This window comes from Theropithecus gelada, chromosome 14, assembly GCF_003255815.1.
Source record: "Theropithecus gelada isolate Dixy chromosome 14, Tgel_1.0, whole genome shotgun sequence".
NCBI classification, from domain to species: domain Eukaryota; kingdom Metazoa; phylum Chordata; class Mammalia; order Primates; family Cercopithecidae; genus Theropithecus; species Theropithecus gelada.
In genome coordinates, this window is record NC_037682.1 from 15,692,124 (window position 1) to 15,714,936 (window position 22,813).

The 22,813-nt window shown below is 41.6% G+C and overlaps 1 protein-coding gene across 22 annotated transcripts in view; it reads right to left on the reverse strand.

The window, feature by feature from the left end:
- Positions 1–6,070: 6,070 nt before the first annotated feature.
- The window catches only part of CTNND1 (catenin delta 1), a 70,978-nt gene continuing 54,235 nt past the window's right edge, over positions 6,071–22,813 (reverse strand). For 10 of the 22 annotated variants that reach the window (XM_025355744.1, XM_025355741.1, XM_025355735.1 and 7 more), the window contains 12 exons: positions 22,356–22,539; positions 21,394–21,511; positions 20,135–20,288; positions 19,190–19,258; positions 17,606–17,733; positions 17,353–17,503; positions 16,423–16,615; positions 15,367–15,481; positions 14,095–14,182; positions 10,907–10,969; positions 9,753–9,859; positions 6,071–8,956 (listed from right to left, as the gene is read on the reverse strand). In XM_025355744.1, the coding sequence (XP_025211529.1) occupies positions 8,945–8,956; positions 9,753–9,859; positions 10,907–10,969; positions 14,095–14,182; positions 15,367–15,481; positions 16,423–16,615; positions 17,353–17,503; positions 17,606–17,733; positions 19,190–19,258; positions 20,135–20,288; positions 21,394–21,511; positions 22,356–22,539 (1,382 nt within the window). In that variant the 3' untranslated portion in view covers positions 6,071–8,944. Of the gene's footprint in view, positions 8,957–9,253; positions 9,341–9,752; positions 9,860–10,906; positions 10,970–14,094; positions 14,183–15,366; positions 15,482–16,422; positions 16,616–17,352; positions 17,504–17,605; positions 17,734–19,189; positions 19,259–19,693; positions 19,712–20,134; positions 20,289–21,393; positions 21,512–22,355; positions 22,540–22,813 lie in introns of all 22 variants that reach the window. The other 12 variants (XM_025355722.1, XM_025355736.1, XM_025355723.1 and 9 more) reach the window with 4 other exon arrangements.

Genomic DNA, 22,813 nt, shown 5'->3' on the forward strand with positions numbered 1-22,813 from the left:
AGTACAATTACATTCATTATCTCATTACATCTTCATAATATGTAGATATTATTCTTCCCATGATGAAGGGTACCAAACGCTTTAGAAATCTGCTCAAGGTCACACAGCTAAGTAGCACAGCAAGGACTTGAACTCAAACAATTTGGTTCCAGAGCCTGAATTTTGTGCTGAGTAGTTTAATATAAATGATCATTCTAAATCATCTGAAAAATCTGAGCTAGATTTCAGAATCACTAACCTCAGTAAAAAGAAATAAAAAGCCAGGCATGGTGGCTCACACCTGTAATTCCAGCACTTTGGGAGGCCAAGATGAGTGGATCACCTGAGGTCAGGAGTTTGAGACCAGCCTGGCCAATACGGTGAAACCCCATCTCCACTAAAAGAATACAAAAATAAGTGAGGCGTGGTGGCGGACACCTGTAATCCCAGCTACTTGGGAGGCTGAGGCAGGAGAATCGCTTGAACTCCAGGAGGTGGAGGTTGCAGTGAGCAGAGATCGCACCACTGCACTCCAGCCTGGGTGACAGAGTGAGATTCCGTCTCAAAAAAATAATAAGAAATAAAAAGATTAAAGCAAAAGGCATTTGAATAAGACAGAAGATAGCACATCTTGATCCCATATATAATCTAAGCTTGTATCACTAGTATAGACATGCTTTAAGTGTACCATAAGGGACAGAGAAATGTCTGTTGCAAATGTGTGACGTTGTAATGTACCACCAATTCAAAATTGAATCAATGTCCCTGAGAAAGCCCTTCTTAGTGCTCAGGAAATGATGACCCAGAGATGAGCTTGAATAGCCTAATGCTTCCCCATGACCTCTCCTACTCTAAAGCCAGTGGTACCTAAAAATGATACATCTTCATGTCAAAGGGTAGCCTCCAGCTTTAGTCTAGCCCTACTCTGAGTCAAACCCTTTTAGGATATGGGGAGGCTACTCAGACAAATAAGACTTTGCAATTTCATCAGCAAGGTATGAAAGCTTTTGTACTGACTCTGTCTTTAAGCCAGGCTGACCAACTCACATAGCAGCCAATTTTTAACTTTGCTTTTATAGAAATTGTCTTGGAGCTATTTCCCTTGTCCCTATTCTTGTTCTTCACTCTGCTCTTTGCTGCACACATCTACTTCACTTGCCACATGCTATACCCCAGTGCTGTGATATGAAGGTGGGTGCTTCACCACCACCACCTACCACCACTGCCCTGCAGGCTCAGCTTGTTCCATCAGATGCAGCACCAGTACTAACCTTGCCCACACTCCTTTTGCTTTCTTCTCTATTTGTTTGGAGGTTATATGTCCTGTGTTCATTCTTTAGTGGTTATTCCAGCTAATATGTATTAGGTTGGTGCAAAAGTCATTGCAGTTTTTGCCATTTCAATGCAATTACTTCTGTACCAATCTATTTAGTTTTTCAAGTCTTATCAGTATCTTTACTTTCCCCCTGAAGAACCTGAAAATTAGTGTTGTAATTGCTCCCTCGACTTTACATGCTATTGTTGTCCTGCATTTCAATTCTAATCTGTATTTCTCTCCCATAAATTACACATTCCTCTTACAGTGAAGGCTTTGGCAATCTTGTTCAGTGTTCCTTCTTGCATCTGATTCTCCATCTGAGATCATTTTCCTTCCACCTCAAGGACATCCTTTTATGAGTGGAAACTCTGCTTTTGTCTGAAAATGTTTTTATTAGCTCTTTTAAAAAAAAGTGTCACTGGGGGTAAGCTTCCATAAGAAGTTCCTTTTTTTCTTAACATGATGAAGATAAATTTCACTGTTTCCTGGCTTTCATTGTTGACACAGAAGTCACCATCTGGCTGGTTTTCTACAGGTAGTCTGTATTTTCTCTCTAGATGCCCAAAATCTTTTCTTTGGTTTTCTGTATCTCACCCTGATGTACTAGATAAGTTAGTCTATCTTGCTTGAGATTCACTGGGCTCCCTAAGTCTGAGGTTTGGTGCCTTTCATCAAACCCTAAAAAATTTCTCTTTGAATATTGCCTCCTCCTATTATCTCCTGATGTTCCAAATAATGTATATTAGATCTTATTCCATTGTCATCTCAACCTCTTGCCTATTTTCCATTCTGTCTTTATCTGGAGTGCATTCTGTATAATTTCTTATCTTCCAGTTCACAAATCCTCCTTCCATTTGTCTAATCTATTTAATCCATCCATTAACTTATTACCTCAAATTTGTATTTTTCACTTCTAATTCAAAAAGGCTTTTTTTCCACTAATTCAAAAAGTTCATTAATCATTATTTCATTACAATCTGTGCAACAATGCCAACATCTGAAGTATTTAAAAGATCAGCTTCTGTGTCTGTCTCCATTTTCACTCATTGTGCCTTACTTCTTTGTTCAGTTTATAATTTTTGGGCAAGAGCACTCATTTGCCTTGAAAGTATATCTATGGGAATTGTTCTGGGGCCTTAGAGGAATTGCATTTGCTTCTGGAAATCACCTGGAAGCATAAACAACTTTAAATTCCATAAATCACTTTAAATTCCCCAGTTAAGCTTTTTGGACCACACAGATAGCCTAAGTTTGGATTGAAAGCCCATAGAAGGCCATTTGTGGTTATGAATTGTCAGGGCAGATACTCTATACCTTCCATGTGGCACTAAGGTTGAGACAATGAGTTCCTTGCTGCACCCTTCTATGGAGTGTTTATTTCTTGTTCACCTTTACACTGAGGGTGTCTAGCTTTACAAGGGAACCTACTAGATTTCTCATTTCCTGTTGCCCATACTTTGTGTAATCACTAAAATAGAAGGTTATGGTCTGCTGAATTTGGCAAAAATTCTGAGGAAAAGCTGGCTTTGGCAGTTACTTCCTAGGATTCCAACTTTTGCTTCATTTTGAAGAGCTGTAGGCTCCTTACTTTCGTGCCTGCTCAGCAACATGTTTAAAAGTATTTTTTATAAATATATTTACCCAGTATCTTGGTTGCTTCAGCTGAAAGGACTTTTCAGAATATCTAATCCAGCATACTGCCAAAAACAGAGCCCTGAATTAGTTCCAAATATGCACACCAACGCACTCCCCCTGCCCCGATTCTGCCAACAGCGTGAACTGTTTAAGACCAAAGATGCCTTTAAGATGGAAGGAAAAAAAGAATTGAGGTGAGCTGGGCATGGTGGCTCACGCCTGTATCACTGCACTTTGGGAGGCCGAGGCAAGCAGACCACCTGAGATCGGGAGTTTGAGACCAACCTGACCAACAAGCAGAAACCCCGTCTCTACTACAAATACAAAATTAGCTGGGCGTGGTGGTGCGTGCCTGTAATCCCAGCTACTCCAGAGGCTAAGGCAAAAGAATCACTTGAACCTGGGAGGCGGAGGTTGCAGTGAGCCGAGGTCGCGCCATGGCACTCCAGCCTGGGCAACAAGAGTGAAACTTCACCTCAAAAAAAAAAAAAGAATTGAGGTGAAGACAAAAGTGGGTAACTGACTGGAACATCACCACGGATATCTCATATTTCTTTTTCCTCAGGCACAAATGTCTTATGGCACTGTCCATTAACACTAGAGATACTAGGGGAAAAGACAGCAGGGTAGTAATACTTTTGCGTCCTCAATAAAAATGGAATAACCTGTCCTTTTTCAACAATAAAGATAAGAGAAGTTTATGGAGATAAGTATAGCACCTTTTCTCAGGTAAAAAAAAAAAAAATTTAAGCTAGTTGCCACATGCTTATAGCTCCTACAATTATAACAAGTGTAAAGCTCTCAGTCCATTCATGGATAGCTATCCATGGTCATTTTACACTGCATAAAAGGATAAAAATATGTCAGGTTAAAATGATCAGACCAATCAATCTATCTTACCTCCTCCAACTTTCTCTTCATCCATGTCTGTCTCTAAATCCTGGACGGATCAGTTGAACTAATGCGTTAAGTGACACAGGCAACAGAACAGTCTTAAAGCTGTGTGGAAAAAAAAAATTTCCTAGCAATTATCTTGTTTCTTTTTTGAGCTTTCCTGAGGTAGCTCTCTCTGGAAGCTACCAGAGTGATTTAAGTTTCCAGATGTGGTCTCCTTGGCTTTAGCCAACAGGGTTACTTGTTCCCCAGTTGAGGTACCCTTTGTAGTTAGAAGTAACACTTAAGTCAAAGTCGGCAATTCCAGGGGATTCTCTGTGACCTAGAGGACCCCGTATTAAGGGCTAGCTTCCTGCCTCAGCAACCTGAGCATTACCTACATATGATTTTCAGGATGAGAATCTTCTCCTACCCAGATACCACACACCAACCTATCACCATTATCTCAAACTCTATTCAAAGTAATGCATTCCTTTGACATAAAGTTAAATGCTCTCTTAAAATGGTGATCACCACATCATATTGTCTACATTCACCATACTAGTATTACTGTCAGTGGAGTTGAAGCCAGTAATCCTGGGTTCCACTTTGAGGCTGTAACCTTAAGCAAGTCACTAGATCAGTCCCTTAAGTCACAGTTAACTGACCACGCACATCAGAATAACCTGGATGGGCCAGGCGTGGTGGCTCACGCCTGTAATCCCAGTACTTTGGGAGGCCAAAGTGGGTGGATCACCAGAGGTCAGGAGTTCAAGACCAGCCTGGCCAACATGGTGAAACCCCGTCTCTACTAAAAATACAAATATTAGCTGGGCACGGTGGTGGGCACCTGTAGTCCCAGCTAATCAAGAGGCCAAGGCAGGAGAATTACTTTAACCTGGGAGGCAGAGGTTGCACCAAGCTGAGATCGCGCCATTGCACTCCAGCCTGGGTGACAAGAGCGAAATTCCGTCCCCCCAACCCAAAAAAAGAGGATAACCTGGATGACTTACCATGAGTTTAGATTCCTGAATCCCACCTACTGAATCAATTTTTGGAAATGGAACATGGGACTCTGCATTTTCAACAAGCATACAGGGAATTCTTATGTAAGTTGCTCAGGTCTATAGGGCTAGGTCTAGTCAATTCCATCTATGAAAATATTAAGAACCTTTGCTTCAGAAATAAAAATAGACAAAATGAGAAAAAATGATATGAAAAGACTGGTCCTTAGTTCTTCCTGGGTGAGGTGTTTCCAGTTTGTAGCAAAGAATATTAGTTCAGCAAGAAAAACAAGTGGCCGGTCATGTGCAGTGGCTCACGCCTGTAATGCCAGCACTTTGGGAGGCCAAGACGGGTGGATCACTTGAGGTCAGGAGTTTGAGACCAGCCTGGCCAACATGGTGAAATCCCGTCTCTACTAAAAATACAAAATTAGCCAGGCATGGTGGTACGCACCTGTAATCCTAGCTACTTGGGAGGCTGAGGCAGGAGAATCGCTTGAACCCAGGAGGCAGAGGTTGCAGTGAACCGAGATTGTACCACTGCACTCCAGCCTGGGTGACAGAGCAAGACTCTGTCTTTTTAAAAAAAAAAAAAAAGTGGCCAAGTGAAGTCCCAGCTTTGACCTCTGTCACAAAGTACATCAGTATCAAGAAACTTGTGAGATAGGGCCTTTACACAACATTCTGTGTAACATTTCACTGTATTTAGATACGGCACAGAGAGAAGTGTTTTTAAGATCATAGATCTTGTCTACGGCCATACCACCCTGAACGCACACAATCTCATCTGATCATAGATCTTAGCTATACATGATTCTCATGGATTGCCATCTATGAGAAAAGATCCATCTGTTTCACTCTCTAAACCTAACCTTGACACAACGCTTAGCATATAGGAGATGCTTGGCAAATATTTATTGAATGAAATAAAACAAATGGACCAATCCAGGAGGAAGAGAGAAGAGTAGGGTTTGTATATCTAGCTCAATGCAGTGAATAAGAACATAACAGGGAAATAAAGTGTTGCTGACCAAGTAGCCAGGTTTTTCTACATAGATAAAAATCACCTCAAGCAGGGCTATCAAAACTCTTTGGAAAGTAAACTCTAAACAGCTTTTTGGCTTTGTACTTCCATCCTCTAGTCTAACACTACAATTGTTAGACACAAATCAAGCTTTAAAAGGTAGATTTCCTGGTCTCACTAGCCCATGAAAGTTTTCATACCCAAGTCCTAGTTCAATAAAACAAGACAGGACCATCATCAGAAGCAGCTATATAATTTTAATCTAAAGATTTGGGCATACAGAAAGCATTTCACATAAATTCTCTTTAGTCTTTAATTATATGACAGGACATAACGACCTCAGAAAAATAAGTCTCTTCCCATAGATCTTAACCCTTGGTCTCTGCAGCAAAGACAGTTCCTGGTAATCCAGGTAATACGGTCTGTAAAATATTAATAAATAAGCCTGTCTACTGACTTCTGACTAAAGGACTGCATATAGCCTGAGAAGCAACATTATGGCCCAGTGGTCAGTACTTATATACATGGGCCTTTTGATCCTACATTTTCCTATTAGGTAGTTGGGATTGGTAGTTTCTAATCTTCTAGTCCTAAGTGTTATATTTAAGAGGGCTACATATTACAGTGGACTTTATTCAATGTTAGTTTTGTCAAATGTTGCAAAAGAATCCCAGTAATTAAAGTAAGTCATTAATTCTTTATGCTTCAGTTTCCTATCTCTTAAGTTAGCAATAAGCTCCCATGTTCAACGTCAGCCACATTCAATTTTTAAGAATCTTCAGAAGAAAAAAATGTTTCACATATAGTTAACAAGAACGTTGCTTAATAAGACTTGGGGCTGAGCTCAAAATAAATCCTGGTATAACCTCCTTCTGGTTGCTCTGGAAAGGACACTGATACATAAGGAAGTAACAAAGATGAAAAGCAGGGAAGAAATAACAGCTTGAAGTGAAGAAATGACACAGACCCCCCACATACACACTTTAAAAACTTTATTTATATAAAAAACTCATTTGTTTTTAAAAGCATTAACAAGACAGAAAGAAAAGAGAAAAGGTATGGAGCAGAACACAGGCCCCTTAGTAGTGTTCGGTGGGAAGGTGGGATTTTTGGTTCTCTGGAATTGAATGTTTAGTGTTTTTATAAACAAAAGAGGAAAAAAAAAGTTAAAGGTCCCCAAAAGCCCATGGCTGTTCTATTACCCACACCCCACCGAGAAAAAAGAGCACCAGGAAAAGAGCAGAAGAGGACAAAAGAAATCAAGAGTGGAGCCCGGTCTGGATGGGGCAATTTCCCCTGTGCAGTATGCTCTTAGGGGTCACAGAGAGCAAAAGGCTCCTTTTTGCCAGAAAAGGTAGATGAAAGTGGGAAGAAATGGAAAGCGGGGAAAGGGTAAATGAGAAATTTTAATGCACGAGTAAAGGGGGTGGTGGGTTGTGCACTTTTCTCCTACCCCATAGCCTCAATATATAAGGGAAGGGGAAGAGAGGGATAAAGAACTCCAGTTGCATGGAACAGAGCTTTTAGATTAGATTAAGGGGAGTAGAAGGCAAATAAGGAAAAGGATTAAAAATAATAATAATAATCAACCCGCATAGCAGCTGATTTCTCTAGCCCAACCTGCTAATTAATATATGCTAAAGTGAGAGGAGGCAATACTGGAGGGAGGGGACAATTGGGGAGACCACTTCCCTGTAACTCCTTCAGAGATGATGGTAAATTCTGGGCACCTAAGGAGTAAGAGTCCACCACTCACCTCCCTTACCAACCTTACTTTGAGATTCATCAGAATAGAATTTTGGCAAAATCCCACCCACATGCTGTTGAGCAAAAGCTTGCTATGACTGAAATCATGGCTATACCAATCCTCAGTGAAGAATCTGAGGTTCTCTAGGTCACTTCTCTTCTTTCTGCTATTTAGGGCCAATAGTAGGTAAGAAAGCAACAAAATATAATTTGCAAAATTATGAGAAATGAGACTGCAGAGGCAAAGAAAGGCACATGGAAGGGCGGGAGGAGATGCACCCCAGGCCAAAGGCACAAAGAAGAGGCAAAGCCAGGGGCAATCCCCACCTTGTAAGGGTAAAAGGGACAGGAGTTATGTACATCAAGTCCTTTAGTTTGCCAACCAATCCAGGGCAGAGGCAAGGGACAGGCCTATAAGGATAGGAAAAGGAGAAACAGGGGAGTGGGGAAGCCAGTTTCAGACTAATCGTTTCATGTACATTCCTACTAGCTCCTCCTAGAGGTCTTCTTCTTCCCAAAAACACATCTTTCTGCTCCTTCTCAACCAAAAGTCTTCCTTGACATTCTCCCCTTTCTATAGCCTCTTGGAAATGGCCAGGCCAACTCAGCAGACATATCACAGGGCGGGAGAAGTGGGTTAAGGACAGCCTCTGTTTAAGGGGCAGCAGCAATAGCCCAGGGTTGGCATGAGGCTTGCAGAAGAGATGGAGTCTGTAGGTTCTTGATGGTCCCTGCCTTGGAGATGAGGAGAGCAAGGTTTCTTAATCCCAGTTCTAGGAGACCTTCACTTACTCAAGGGTCCTTTGCCAGGTGGCATGTGCCAATGTTGCCGGCCTTCTTTGCTTCAAAAATAGCCATTAGGAATAAGGGAAGAGTTCACACTTTCCCCTCTCTAAAAGAAAATAAAAGTCCCTTCCCCACCAGGAAAAAATCTTGATTAAGAATCATCAGTTTATCAGACTGCTGGACATTGCATATACAGCATGTAACTTCCAATTCTTCCCACGGCTTCCAGTGAAGATTGCTATTCTCTCCATCCCTCCCTCCACAAAAGGCCAAGAGTTCCAGGGAGAACTGGCAAGAAGAACTAATCTGCAGCAGTTTCTCAAAATACGCAAATAACTGAGTCAGGCTTCTTGGGAGAAAATGGAGGGAATGGGGGAGGGGGAAGCGTTGAGACAATTAAACTTCACCGGAAGAAGTTGGGAATTGATGGAAAGAAGGCAGCCATGTAAGGCTGTAAGGGCAGGAGGCAGCCTGGCAGTTGGCACAATAGTCCAGCGAAGAAAAAGGAAAATCATCAGTCAATTTCACCACCAAAAAATAAAAGTACATATAAGCCCAGATGGAATGGAGACAGTGGTGTTAAATCTTCTGCTGTGGAGAAAAAAGAGAAAGAGAGGATGTTAACGGGGTTGGGATTAAGGAGACCCCCCCTCAAAAAAAGCTGAGCAAATCTGGAAACAGGAAAGCAGCACATAATGGAGAATCAGATTACCAGCTGCATGTCCCAGACTCTTAAGAGGTAATAATCACAAAAGCAGAACCCCTCGAGCCCCATGTGGCTGAGACTAGTTAGCCTCTGGCCTGATCAGATCAGCATGATTGACAAATTGCTGGCACACAGGAGCCTCCTTCCTCAAGGACAATCTTGGGGGTGACTGAAGAACATACCATGGAGGGGTAAGACACTTGGCCCCCCTCATCATCCAAAACCAACACATCCAACTCTTCCTCCAGAGATTCCTGCCCCTCGTCCTGCTGTGAACACATGCAATTTGTTAGTATGAGTAGAGACAGGAACCTCATGTGTGTGCCAGACCTAGGGAAACTCTGAAAATTTGTAAACTCAAACAAAACAAGATATAATAGTAAGAGAAGGGCAAAACATTCATAAACAGGGAGGAAGAGGAAAAAGGTAATGTTTGAAAATAGATCAGTTAGTGTTAGTCATATCAGTAACACTTTTACAGACATGCTTCCCCCATTTTGACCACTGCAGAATAACGGCCCACGAAATCCCAACATGAGACAAAACCCTTACTTTTTCCTAAAAACCCCTACCAGAAAAGGATGTGATCTTTCTCTGTACTTTTTTTTGTATTTCACAAAACACATAGGATTCAAAATAGAACTAGCCTTAGACAGATAGCAGTATATAAAAAGAATTTACCATCAAGGGTGTTGTTCCCTTCAATGGCTCCATGTCGCCTAGATCCCCCGATCGATCCAGTGTTCTATTGTGGTCTCCTCTCTCATTTGGTGTGGAATAGTTGTTATCTGGTTAAAAAAAAAAAAAAACGTACGCAGAAATATGACATTCCCCTCTACTGTACAATATATATCAAGCAGATGGGTGTAATTAGGCACCACTGTTGGGAACTGAGCTTGCCAAATGCTCCAGAAAGGCATTGAAGTCTGATGGTCCCAACTTAAAGAACTTGAATCTGGCTGACCGCGGTGGCTCATGCCTGTAATCCTAGCACTTTGGGAGGCTCAGACGGGTGGATCACTTAAGGCCAGAAGTTCAAGATCAGCCTGGCCAAATGGCGAAACCCCATCTCTACTAAAAATATAAAAATTAGCCAGGTGTGATGGTGTACACCTGTAGTCCCAGCTACTCAGGAGGCTGAGGTATGAGAATCACGCCACTGCACTCCAGCCGGGAGTGAAAGAGTGAGACTCTGTCTCAAAAACAGAACTTGAATCTTGAATCTAAGATGGAAGACAATATGTATAAAACACCCAGAATATGGCATAATAAAGCTAAACAAGAGGTCTGTCTGAAAATGGTATTGGAATTAAAAGAAGAGCAAGTGAAATATGCTGCAATCGTTAGAAAGGACCTGACAAGGGAGAACAGGACTTGAGTTAAACCTTTGGAGACAAAAAGAATTTGGAAAAGCAAAAGGGAAGGACATACCAGTAAGAGGTATTACATGAGCAGAATCAAACTACAGAGTGAAAAGACAGAATAGCAAGCAGAATAGTTAGGCAGAAACAGAATGTATCCATTTACTCCGGAGAAGGAGACTGGGGTAGGAATATAATGGGCTATAAGTTTAGGGACACAAACTTGAATGTGTAGTAACGGGAGAGGCATAGAAAGATTTCTGAAAACCTTTGAGCATGTAGGAATGTGAAAAAAGTAGGCAGATCAGATTTTATTAAATTTCCTTACATACTTCAAAATGGAAATGATCAGCCAATGCTCTCCCAGGATGGTAAATGGTTAAGGGTGTTAGAAAAAAAACTGTAGAGCTAGACAGCTCTCCTTAGCCCAGTGAAATATTACTCCACATCCTTAGGCAGGAATTAATCACATACCTAGCGATTTTGTGTTTGATCCCATATTGCTCATCTGAATTTCTTCCCGATCAGGTTTCTTATCTGTATGAAGTCAGAAAGTTATCCATGTCAAAAACAATTCTTCAAAATCTGTCCACATCATGAAAATTGCTCTCTGGTCCTCCTTTCTTCCCTTCATTCACACTTCTACTTAGCACCAACTATGTGCACCACAACGCCTGGATAATTTTTAAGTTTTTTGTAGAGATGAGGTCTCACTGCATTGCTCAGACTGGTCTCAAACTCCTGGGCTCAAGCGATCCTTCCACCTCAGTCTCCCAAAGTACTGGGATTACAGGTGTGAGCCATCACACCTGGCCCCTACAGACTCTTAAATCAAAAAACAATTCCATCTAAACCAGCAGTTTTCAAATTATTTGGTCTCAAGGTCCTTTTACAGTATTAAGAATTATGAGGATCTAAAGAACCTTCATTGGTGTGAGTTATATGTATTAACTGTTACCATACTGAGAAGTTTAAAGTATCTATTTCACTTAAGTAAACTTATTAGTTACCATAAACAATCTTTAATAAAATCCTTTACATTTTTGCACATCTCTTTGAAGTTTAGCTTAGATTCTCATATCTGCTTCTGCATTCAATCTGTTGTGATATGTTATTATAGTTAATGTATATCAAGAAAATCCAGCCTCACACAGATAAAAAGTTGGAAAAGAGAGGATGATTTTAATAGTCTTTTCAGATAATTGTGGTTATTATTCTTTAATAGTATATTAATTAATAGTAGTTTCTTAACAGTTGATAGTAATGTGGAATCTATAACTAACAATCTCTTCATACTGTTTAATTAAAATCCATCGGTCCTTCTTGCACTTTTAATGGATCAATTACCTATGTGCGATTTTGACATATGCATTTGTCACTTGCAAAATACTGCTTCAAGTTATCCAGATGTTCAAAATGCTAACACATAGCATTATACAATATTTTGAAATCACATTTGTTAATATCACTGTTTATTTCATTAGAAAAGTCTTTTTTAATTTTATTCATGTATTTTTTGAGACAGGGTCTTGCTCTGTTGCCCAGGCTGGAATGCAGTGGCACAATCATGGCTCACTGCAGCCTTGACCACCTGGGCTCAAGTGATCCCCCTGCCACAGCCTCCCAAGTAACTGGGACTACAGGAATGTGCCACCATGCCTGGCTAATTTTTTTGTACAGACATGGTCTCATTACGTTGCTCAGGCTAGTCTCAAACTCCTGGGCTCAAATGATCCTCCTGCCTCAGTCTCCCAAAGTACTTAAATTATAAGCATGAGACACTGCACTCAGCCTAGAAAAGTCTTTTCAGTATTGGGAAGTTACCAGGCTCACAGTAGCAAATAAAAGTTTTTCAAAACTACAATTTCCACTTGAAAGCTCAGGCAGCAAACACTGTGTTCTTTTCCTCAAAGCAACAAGCTTATCGCGGCCGGGCGCGGTGGCTCAAGCCTGTAATCCCAGCACTTTGGGAGGCCGAGATGGGCGGATCACGAGGTCAGGAGATCGAGACCACCCTGGCTAACACGGTGAAACCCCGTCTCTACTAAAAAATACAAAAAACTAGCCGGGCGAGGTGGCGGGCGCCTGTACTCCCAGCTACTCGGGAGGCTGAGACAGGAGAATGGCGGGAACCCGGGAGGCGGAGCTTGCAGTGAGCTGAGATCCGGCCACAGCACTCCAGCCTGGGCAACAGAGCGAGACTCCGTCTCAAAAAAAAAAAAAAAAAAAAAAAAACAAGCTTATCGCATTCATTTTTTGAGGAAATGTCTGCCAAATGCTCACATCTGAATAATCCCTTTGTCTACCAGACATTTTTTTCCAAGTAAAAATGGTGTTCCATTAAACAAAGTGGCTAATGTGACTGGGTGCAGGATGTAATCCCAACACTTGGTCAAGGCAGGAGGATCACTTGACACCAGGAGTTCAAGACCAGCCTGGATAACATAGGGAGACCCCATCTCAAAATAAATAAATAAACAATTAAAAAGTGGCTAGTCTAACTAGTAACTGAAACAATAACATAAGTACATTTCCTTAAGACAACCATCATGCTTTAATATGCTATTTCATCAGTACAGAATATTAAAAAGATGTATACTCAAGGGTAGAAAAATAATAAAAGTGATTTTTATTTTCTTATGAGATGGAGTCTCTACTCTGTTGCCCTGGCTGGAGTGCAATGGTGCGATCTCAGCTCACTGCAACCTCCGCCTCCTGGGTTCAAGTGGTTCTCCTGCCTCAGCCTCCTGAGTAGCTGGCATTACAGGGGTCCGCCACCACACCCAACTAATTTTTGTATTTTTAGTAGAGATGGGGTTTCACCATGTTGGCCAGGCTGATCATAAACTCATGACCTCAGGTGATCCGCCCTCCTCAGCCTCCCAAAGTGCTAGGATTACAGGCATGAGCTACCACACCTGGCCTGATTTTTTTTCTTCTCCAATTAAGTGAAAATGGCTCTCTGCTTTTACCTATGTGAGTGGCAATGAAGACTACAATGACTCATTCAGCTTTATGTCACTGCTAAGTCACCAGAAGCATCACTGCTTTCTGTGCCATAAGTACAAATGGTAACAGTCTTGGGACTCTCAGACCACACTTTAAGAACCAATAATCAAGGAAAAAGGCAAGTGTGATTAAGATAATAATGGTCACAATATACACTTCATGTGAAAAAGAAAAACATTACAAAACAAAATATATAATTCATCTCAGAGGAAAAATGTGTTTGCTCACATGGTAAAAATGTTTAAAAAGATACAAGTGGTTTTCTCTGGATAATAGAAACAAGTGATTTTTTGTTATTTTTCTGATTGTTTATATTTTGTAATTTTAAAATAGTAATTATCTATTATAATATTCGGTATTAAATGGAAATTTAAAAGGAGAAAAAATAGAGAAAACAGACTAGAGTTCACTTTCCAGTGTTTTAAGTTCACAAGCAATGATAAGGGAATCACACTCAGGCTAATTACCTGTTTTGTTTTAATTTCTAATGCTTAGACCTACCCATTTCTGCATTAGGATCCTGGAGTGGAGAATTATTCCCCTCCCCCAAAAGACTACTTAATTCAGAAATAATATATATCCTACTTGTTAGTAAGCCACCTAGAACAGCAAGAGTGGCTAAAAGGAGAGGGTGTGCCTTCTGGATACTGCACCTGATTTTTGGTTCCGGTCAATGAGAGGGAGAGTACTATCATCGTATGAATGACTGCTCTGGCTTCGGGAAGCATTGTTTAGATTCACCTAGAGGCAAACACAAACGCAATAATATCACAGAATACTGAATTCACCCATATCTTATGCTCTAATGGGCATAAACCTCTAGGTTCCTATTCCCAAATAGAATTACAAAAAAGCAACTCATAAGAGTTGAATAAATAACCTAGATAGTGAAACAAACTAGGATATTATGGCTTCTATTTGTGTTCCAGAACAGGAGATTACAAAGGATCCAAATGTTGATACTATCAGAAGAAAATAAGTTTCAGAGAATAGTAAAAATTCTCTCAAAGGGCGATGGTAGATTTGGGCAAAAAGGCCATCATCCTTCATTATCACCTGCACCTAAAGTATGTTATGACGTAGAGGAATGCCTGAGCTGTGTCAGCAACAAATGAATTGTAGACACATCATCCTTTTGAGGAGTAAACCAAATGTTTTTCTTTTTTTTTTTTTTTTTTTTTTTGAGACAGGGTTTAGCTATGTTGCCCAGGCTGGAGTGCAGCAGTGTGATTTCAGCTCACTGCAACCTCCACCTCCTGGGCTCAAGCGATCCTCCCACCTCAGCCTCCTGAGTTGCTAGGACTACTGGCAAATGACACAACTGGCTACTTCTTTTATTTCTATTTTTGGTAGAGATGGGTTTCACCATGTTGCCCAGCCTGGTCTCACACTCCTAGGCTCAAGCAATCCACCTGCCTCAGCCTCCCAAAGTGTTCAAATTACAGGTTTGAGCCAACACGCCTGGCCAGATAATTCCTAATGAAGACATATGGGTCAAAAATAGATTCAACATGAGGCCAGGTGCAATGGCTCACGCCTGTAATCCTAGCACTTCGGGAGGCCGAGGCAGGCGGATTGCCTAAGCTCAGAGTTCAAGATTAGCCTGGCCAACATGGTGAAACCTCATCTCTACTAAAAATACAAAAAATCATCTGGGTATGGTGGCATGCGCCTGTAGTCCCAGCTACTGGGGAGGCTGATGCACAAGAATCACTTGAACCCGGGAGGTGGAGGTTGCAGTGAGCCAAGACTGCACCACTTCACTCCAGCCTGGGCAACTGAGTAAGACTCTGTCTCCAAAAAAGAAAAAAAAAAAAAGATTTAACATGATGGTGAAATGGCAGAAACCAAAGACAACAGAAGCATTATCCTGGGACCAAGAAAAAAAAAAAAAGTCAAAGTCTTGGTCTCAAAAGTTACTATACCTGAAAGTCTGATTTCTTCCATCCTTCTTTCTCCAGTGGCTTCCGCAGTTCCTTATATCCCCAGATTGTTTGTAATACAAGTGCTGCTGCTCGAACTTCTTTTTCTGAGCGGTTCCTTTGGAGGAAAGTAACACCATATGGAATTTGGATATAAGACCAGGAAAAAAGCTTAGACCCTATATCGTCTAATAACATAAGAATATAAATGCCAGGGGCAGGGCATGGTGGCTTATGCCTGTAATCCCAGCACTTTGGGAGGCCAAGGCAGGTGGATCACCTGAGGTCAGGAGATGGAGACCATCCTGGATAACATGGTGAAACCCCATCTCCACAAAAATATAAAAAAGTAGCTGGGCATGGTGGCACACACCTGTAGTCCCAGCTACTCAGGAGGCTGAGCCAGGAGAATCGCTTGAACCCGGGAGGTGGAGGTTGCAGTGAGCTGAGATTGCACCACTGCACTCCAGCCTGGGTGACAGAGTGAGACTCTGTCTCAAACAAGAATATAAATGCCAAAATGGGTTAAATCAAATTTTTACCAAATCCTGTATTCTACCCCAAATAGTGACACAAAAAAAGTCTGACATAAGAGCCTATTAATTTATGGATCAACATCAAGACAGGTAATAGAGCAATAGCTCTTCACACTTTACATGTAAATAAGAGGAAATTTCCTTTTTTTTTTTTTTTTGAGATGAAGTGTCGCTTTGTCGCCCAGGCTGGAGTGCAGTGGCGCGGTCTTGGCTCACTGCAAGCTCCGCCTCCCAGGTTCACACCATTCTCCTGCCTCAGCCTCTCGAGTAGCTGGGACTACAAGCGCCTGCCACCACACCTGGCTAATTTTTTCTATTTTTAGTAGAGACAGGGTTTCATCGTGTTAGCCAGGATGGTCTCGATCTCCTGACCTCGTGATCTGCCCACCTTGGCCTCCCAAAGTGCTGGGATTACAGGCGTGAGCCACCGCGCCCGGCTTCCTTTTTCTTAGTAACCAAAAGAAGGAAACAACTCCCCACTCACTCAAATTCTTCTGATTGTAATTTTAGGTGGTAAGCTCACCCTGATTTGTTGATCAACACCAGCTTCTCAATACCCTGTGTCTCTCGAAGCTTTTTGGCAGCCTCCAAGTTCTCGGCGATAACCTCATTGATAGTGTTCAAAATAGAGACCACAGTGTCCTCAGAGAAATTCCAAGAGGAATTCTGCTGTCCTCCTGGCAGATTCTTTACCAAGTTAGGAATAGCATGTTTACCTAGTCAGAAAGAATGTATACAGGGAGAAAAGATCAAGTCAGGTCATGAAGAGCCTTACATTATACTTAATTGCATTAATCATATCAAGTGTAGGTGCTGTCCATAAGAATCAACTTCATTATCCTATAGGATTATCATCTCAAAAGGGCTAAGGACCTGAAATAGCCATGGATTTACTGTCCTACCTATTCCTTTATTTCTTTTCTACTTCAACCACATTGAAAGTGTAAATACTGTATATTAGATAAGCTACACAGTCCTTTCAGATACTCTAATGAAAATATCTTGAATATTATAATTATTTGATAGAAGAGTTATTATGAATTTAAAATATAAATAAACAACTGGGCTCCGCTACTAACTAGCTACATTAACTCTGGGCAATTTACTTAACTTCCATGAGTTAAGTAATTTCCTTATCCTATAAAAAAAAATGGACCTTTGTAAAGTGGTGAGGATTAAATGAAAACACAGAAGCATTTAACAATGCCTAGTAACAAAGTAAGTGCTCAATAAATAATAGCAATTATTATTCTATTTTTGAAGAGTTGTCATTTGCTTTCTTTCCAAGAACCATTAAATTAAAACCCTTACCAACTCTCGCATTCATGAACTATGAAGCGGGGGAGGGTCCTTCCCTTCAGTCATTTCAATAAATTCAATAAATTAGAGGCATCTGCTGGACTACAAACACTGTACTAAATTTTGAGGTAATAGTTAGCATTCAACTCCTCACCAATTAATTCTTTGTTGCGAGCATCCACAGCCAGGTTTCTCAGTGCTCCAGACGCAGCTTTCACCACCCGTTCATGTTCATTAGTCAGGAGGTCAGCTATGGCAGAAAGAGCCTTCTCTTGACGCAGAGCAGAGCGGATGTATCGACCATACTAGAATAGCACATAGAAAGGGGTAGAACAAATTACAAATGGCAACAAACTAGTTATCTAAGTTTTCCCATCTCCAAATCCATTTTCTAAAAGGTACTTTACCGTCCAGCGCCCAGCACACAAATTCTGGATAGCTCCAGCTGAGGCTTCTAAGATGGCAGGAGTCTTGCTCTCCTTAAGAAGTGAGATGTATATCCGAACCACCTCTGGCTGAAATAAGAGCTCATAGCCTGCACAAAAGAGAAAAAGAAGGCAGAAGGTGCTAATCAGTACCAATAAACCAGGCTCTAGCTGGCTGGAGTCCAGCCTTAATACTCCCGATTGATGTTCTATACCATCAGGTTCCCTAAACTCTCTCACACTCTCTACAGCAAATTTAGAGGCCAAATTCCATGTCTTAAGAATAATGAGGCCAGGCGCAGTGGCTCAACACCTGTAATCCCAGCACTTAGGAGGCCAAGGTGGGCAGATCACGAGGTCAGGAGATTGAGACCATCCTAGCTAACACGGTGAAACCCCGTCTCTACTAAAAATACAAAAAATTAGCTGGGCGTGATGGCGGGCGCCTATAGTCCCAGCTACTCGGGAGGCTGAGGGCAGGAGAATGGCGTGAACCTGGGAGGTGGAGCTTGCAGTGAGCCGAGTTCACGCCACTGCACTCCAGCCTGGGCGACAGAGTGAGACTCGTCTCATTAAAAAAAAAGACTAATGAATCCAATGTAAGAGTGGAACAAATATCAACTCATTATACTCAACTCCTCTCTTTCCTTCCTTCTTGCCTCCTCTCCCATAGCTTTGCCTTTGGTTCTACCATGAGCGCTCAGGGGCTCCATTTAGCTCATTGACAGCACTCAAGGTTAAAAATTCCTCATCTCAAATCAATTATTTCTAACTTAACCCAGTCATTCTTCCCATCTTTGCAATTACTACAACGGTCCATTACAGATTAAACGTTTATAATTTTTATATCCATGGAGAGCTGTGAACTTTGGACTCACTGTATTGATGAAAATAAAGATCCAAATTTCTTATAGTAAAGTGTAAAAATTATCTTTTTTTTCTTTTGGAGACGAGTCTCTATCTGTCGCCCACGCTGGAGTGCAGTGGCGCGATCTCAACTCACTGCAACCTCCGCCTCCCGGGTTCAAGCGATTCCCCTGCCTCAGCCTCCAGAGTATCTGGGATTACAGGCACCCGCCACCATGCCCAGCTAATTTTTGCATTTTTAGTAGAGACAGGGTTTCACCATGTTGGCCAGGCTCGTCTCAAACGCCTGACCTCAGGTGACCTGCCCGCCTCAGCCTCACAAAGTGCTGGGATTACAGTCATGAGCCACCACGCCCAGCCTAAAAAGTATCTTTCTTAGTAAAGGAGCTTCTTTTAAAAGTGAGGTTTAAGTCTCAGGCACTGTAGTGGTCATTTATGGTTCCCAAATTTCTGCTCTAGACTACCATCAGGACCTTATTCTATCCTCAAGTAACCTGAATAACTGCCTTAACAAGTAGTCCTTTGTAAGTTACTGCTGTAATACTATACAGCTTCCCAATACTTTCACAATCATTTCAGTCTGTAAGTTGGAAAAGAGAGGACAATAAACATGTTACATAAAGTCTGCTGTTAAGTTACCAAATATCTTATCTTTGTACTATGTTTATGAGACCTTTGGAGACTGAGAAGATAACTTACCCCGAGCTGGACTCGTTCTTTTAGGGAAATCCACTGTGTCATTTGCTGGATCCTCTATGGGTTTTTTCCCTATAAAAATGAAAAAGGGCAGGAAAAGGGGTAAGTCAGTTTTAAATAGAAAAGATTCCACCTGGCACATTTTTCATTCTTCGGTCAGAACCTTTTGATCACAGATGCACCACGAGGGGCAAAGGGCGGGTGGGGGCAACTTGTTCCAGCAGGGGACTATTCAGAAACAAGGATAGAAAACAGGCAGCAGATAGGTAAGATGAGGATGACCATTGTTGATGCTATTGTCCTGAGCTCTGATAATGGGGACTGCTGCCCAGAAACAGCATGCCATGAGCTATTAGCTCCAAAGAGCTAAACCTGTTTCAGTGTCTTCCTCAACTGAACTTTCCTACATGCATAGACAGGGAAAGGTTAGGCAAGGACATACTAGGGAAGCTAAAACCAAAACATGCAAATTAGAAGTAGATAAGCACCTTAAAAGACTCCACTCACCTCTGGAGAACCACTCATCTTCCAGTGCATCACCCAAGGCAGAAAGCAGAGAAGAGAAAAGAAATAAGAAAAATGCAGGAGAAAGATGTCAGCAGAATCATGGGCAAATAAGCAGGGAAGCACAAAGAAGAAAAGAAAAACACAGAAAATGCAAAGGACGTATGGGGAAGAAGGTCCCAGATTAGTTGAGTTCTCATTTTCCACTGCCCCACTCATTGATACCACCACCACCACCACCATCACCACCAACACACCACCACCACCACCCCACCACCAAACCTTGAATGAAGCACACAACACAGGAGAAGCAGCAAAGCAAAAAGACATCTGTAACCAGGCAGACTCCCATATTGCTTGCCAAGTATTTTGTATCTTAAGCTAAAGTGTTCCTTCCTTTCCCTGTCCCACATTAAAGAGTAAGAAACAGGAACCAAGACTCACCTTTGCCCTTCTTGGCCCCAAAGCAACTGGCAGCATGTGGCCCAGTATTGTTGGCAACATTGGGAGCTGCCTCTTGGTAACGCTCTGCCTGTGGGATCTCCCGGTGAACTTGATATGATAAGTTCCGAAGGAGGCAAACACAGTTTTCTACAAGCTTAGGTACACAAGATAAAAGGGCCAATGAGAAAAAAGAATGTCTATTGTGATTTCTCCACAGGTTTCCATGACTCAGGTATTAAAATGTTGATATTCAAATGCATAACCCAATCCATAACTTCTCAGGATGCCTCTTAAGCGCTCCAGGCTTCTTGAAATCCCTGTAGCCTCAGGCTAATAATGGAAGGCCCAACTATGGACTTATTGGCTTCTGCCACTATTTGGTGTGTGACTGAAACTTGGATCATCATTCTTACTACTTAGACAATGTACAATTTTGGAAGACAGCTAAGCAGCTTTAAAATATATAGGTGACAGATTTTTAAAAAAAGAAAAAAAAGCTGGGCACAGTGACTCACACCTGTAATCCCAGCACTTTAGGAGGCTGAAGCAGGTGGATCACCTGAGGTCGGGAGTTCAAAACCAGCCTGGCCAACATGGTGAAACCCTGTCTCTACTAAAATACAAAAACTAGCTGGGCATGGTGGCAGGTGCCTATAATCCCAGCTACTCAGGGGCTGAAGCAGGAGAATCGCTTGAACCCAGGAGGGAGAGGTTGCAGTGAGCCGAGATCATGCCAATGTACTCCAGCCTGCGCGACAGAGCCAGACTCCATCTCAAAAAAACAAACAAACGAACAAAACACATGTTTTCTTTTAAGTTGAATGTCCACTTTAAGGAGTAGGGGCTTGGCTGGGCACAGTGGCTAACGCCTGTAATCCCAACACTTTGGGAGGCTGAAGTGGATGGATCACGTGAGGTCAAGAGTTTGAGACCAGCCTGGCCAACATGGTGAAATGTACTAAAAATACAAAAATTAGCTGGGCGTGGTGGTGCACGCCTATAATCCCATCTACTTGGGAGGCTGAGGCACGAGAATCACTTGAACCCAGGAAACGGAGGTTGCAGTGAGCTGAGATCACATCACTGTACCCCAGCCTGGACAACAGAGTAAGACTCTGTCTCAAAAATAAGGGGTAGGGGCCAGTAAAAATAGTTAACATTACTTGAAAGCCTGAGATGATAGGTCTCTGACCTACAGATACTTCATAGTTCTGGTGAATGGAATTCACTCAGTCATTAAAGGTAAGACAAGCACTTACCTTGCTGTCTGAATCCTTCTGCCCAATCTCAGCCTGAACAATGAAAATGAGGGCATCAACTAAACCATCACATTCCCGAAGTTTCCGGCGAGCTTCACTCCTCTCTGAGCTTACATTCCTGAGGGGAAACCAGAAGCTTCAAGATGACTCAAATCCAGAAATCCTCCCTTAAATATCCCTCAACACCTACAAGATTCCTGAATATTTTTTTCTACTCACTATAATAGCGAATACTTATCATAAGCAAGGTACTGCAGTTCAGAGAAAGTTGATTAACAGTCCCCACCTTCTGAATGTCTATATCACTGTGGGGTAGGGGTTAATGATATATACCAGATGCAGTAATTCAAGATGGAATATACACTTCTTGTATGGAAGTATAATATATATGTAGAACAGAGCACACAGAGGTGTATTCCAAAGAGAGACAGATTATATAGCAGCATGTATAGGATATAAAAATAAGTCAGGAAAATTTTAATAAAATAAAGGCACTTGAGTTTAACCACAAAAAGATAAATAAGAAGAGAAAGGCATTCACGGAAAGAACAGACCTTCCTCACTCATGCCCTAACCTCCTAGTGCTCTGTACCCCTTTTGCTGCATTTATCACAGCCTGACTTGAAATACAGATAACTAGGGCAAGGACATAGACAAGTCCAGGACTAGACCACTTTACATGTGGTAGATGCTGAACAAAAGCTTACCAAAGTAGATGAACAAAGTCAAAGAGGCATAAAGTGAAGAGGATGTGTGGGGAACAGCAAGAAAACTGATATAGGTACATGTGGTACACATAAGAGAATAGCAACAAAGGTAGAAAGACAGGTTGGAGTTACAGTATGCAATACAGATAGGAATGGAGGCTAAAGAATAGGCTAAAGAATTTTAATTGTTTTTTAAGGAAATTTAAGTCAGTCCTCAAAAATTCACCTTCATATTCTCAAAGCCCCTATTGTTACCTAAGGCAGCCAGCTGTGTTGGTGAGCACCGATTCCCACTCAATATGGCGTGGCTTACAGTCTTCATTAGGTTCCCGCTCCCAACCAGAATGAGGAATAATCACTTCATCTGTCAAGGCATGCAGTGCATGGTCCACAATCTCCATTTTGATTGAGTCATGGGATGAAAGATTCCACAGGGTTCCTGGAAGAGACAACTCATCAGATGGCTCTTGAGCATTCAAGACAACATGTCTGAAGAACATCAAAGAGAATCCCCTATTATATCATTTCTCAGTCTTTCCCAGTGACCAAATACCTTGTAGTAATATTCAAGTTTTGTTTGTGAACCTCAGCAAGAAACATGTTCTACATTACAGCTCAAAATAAACATACAGATCATGAAATAAGGTTTTGTAAAGCAATATTTAACGATAAGCAATGCTCTCCGATCTATCTATACCAGAGTTTTTCAACCT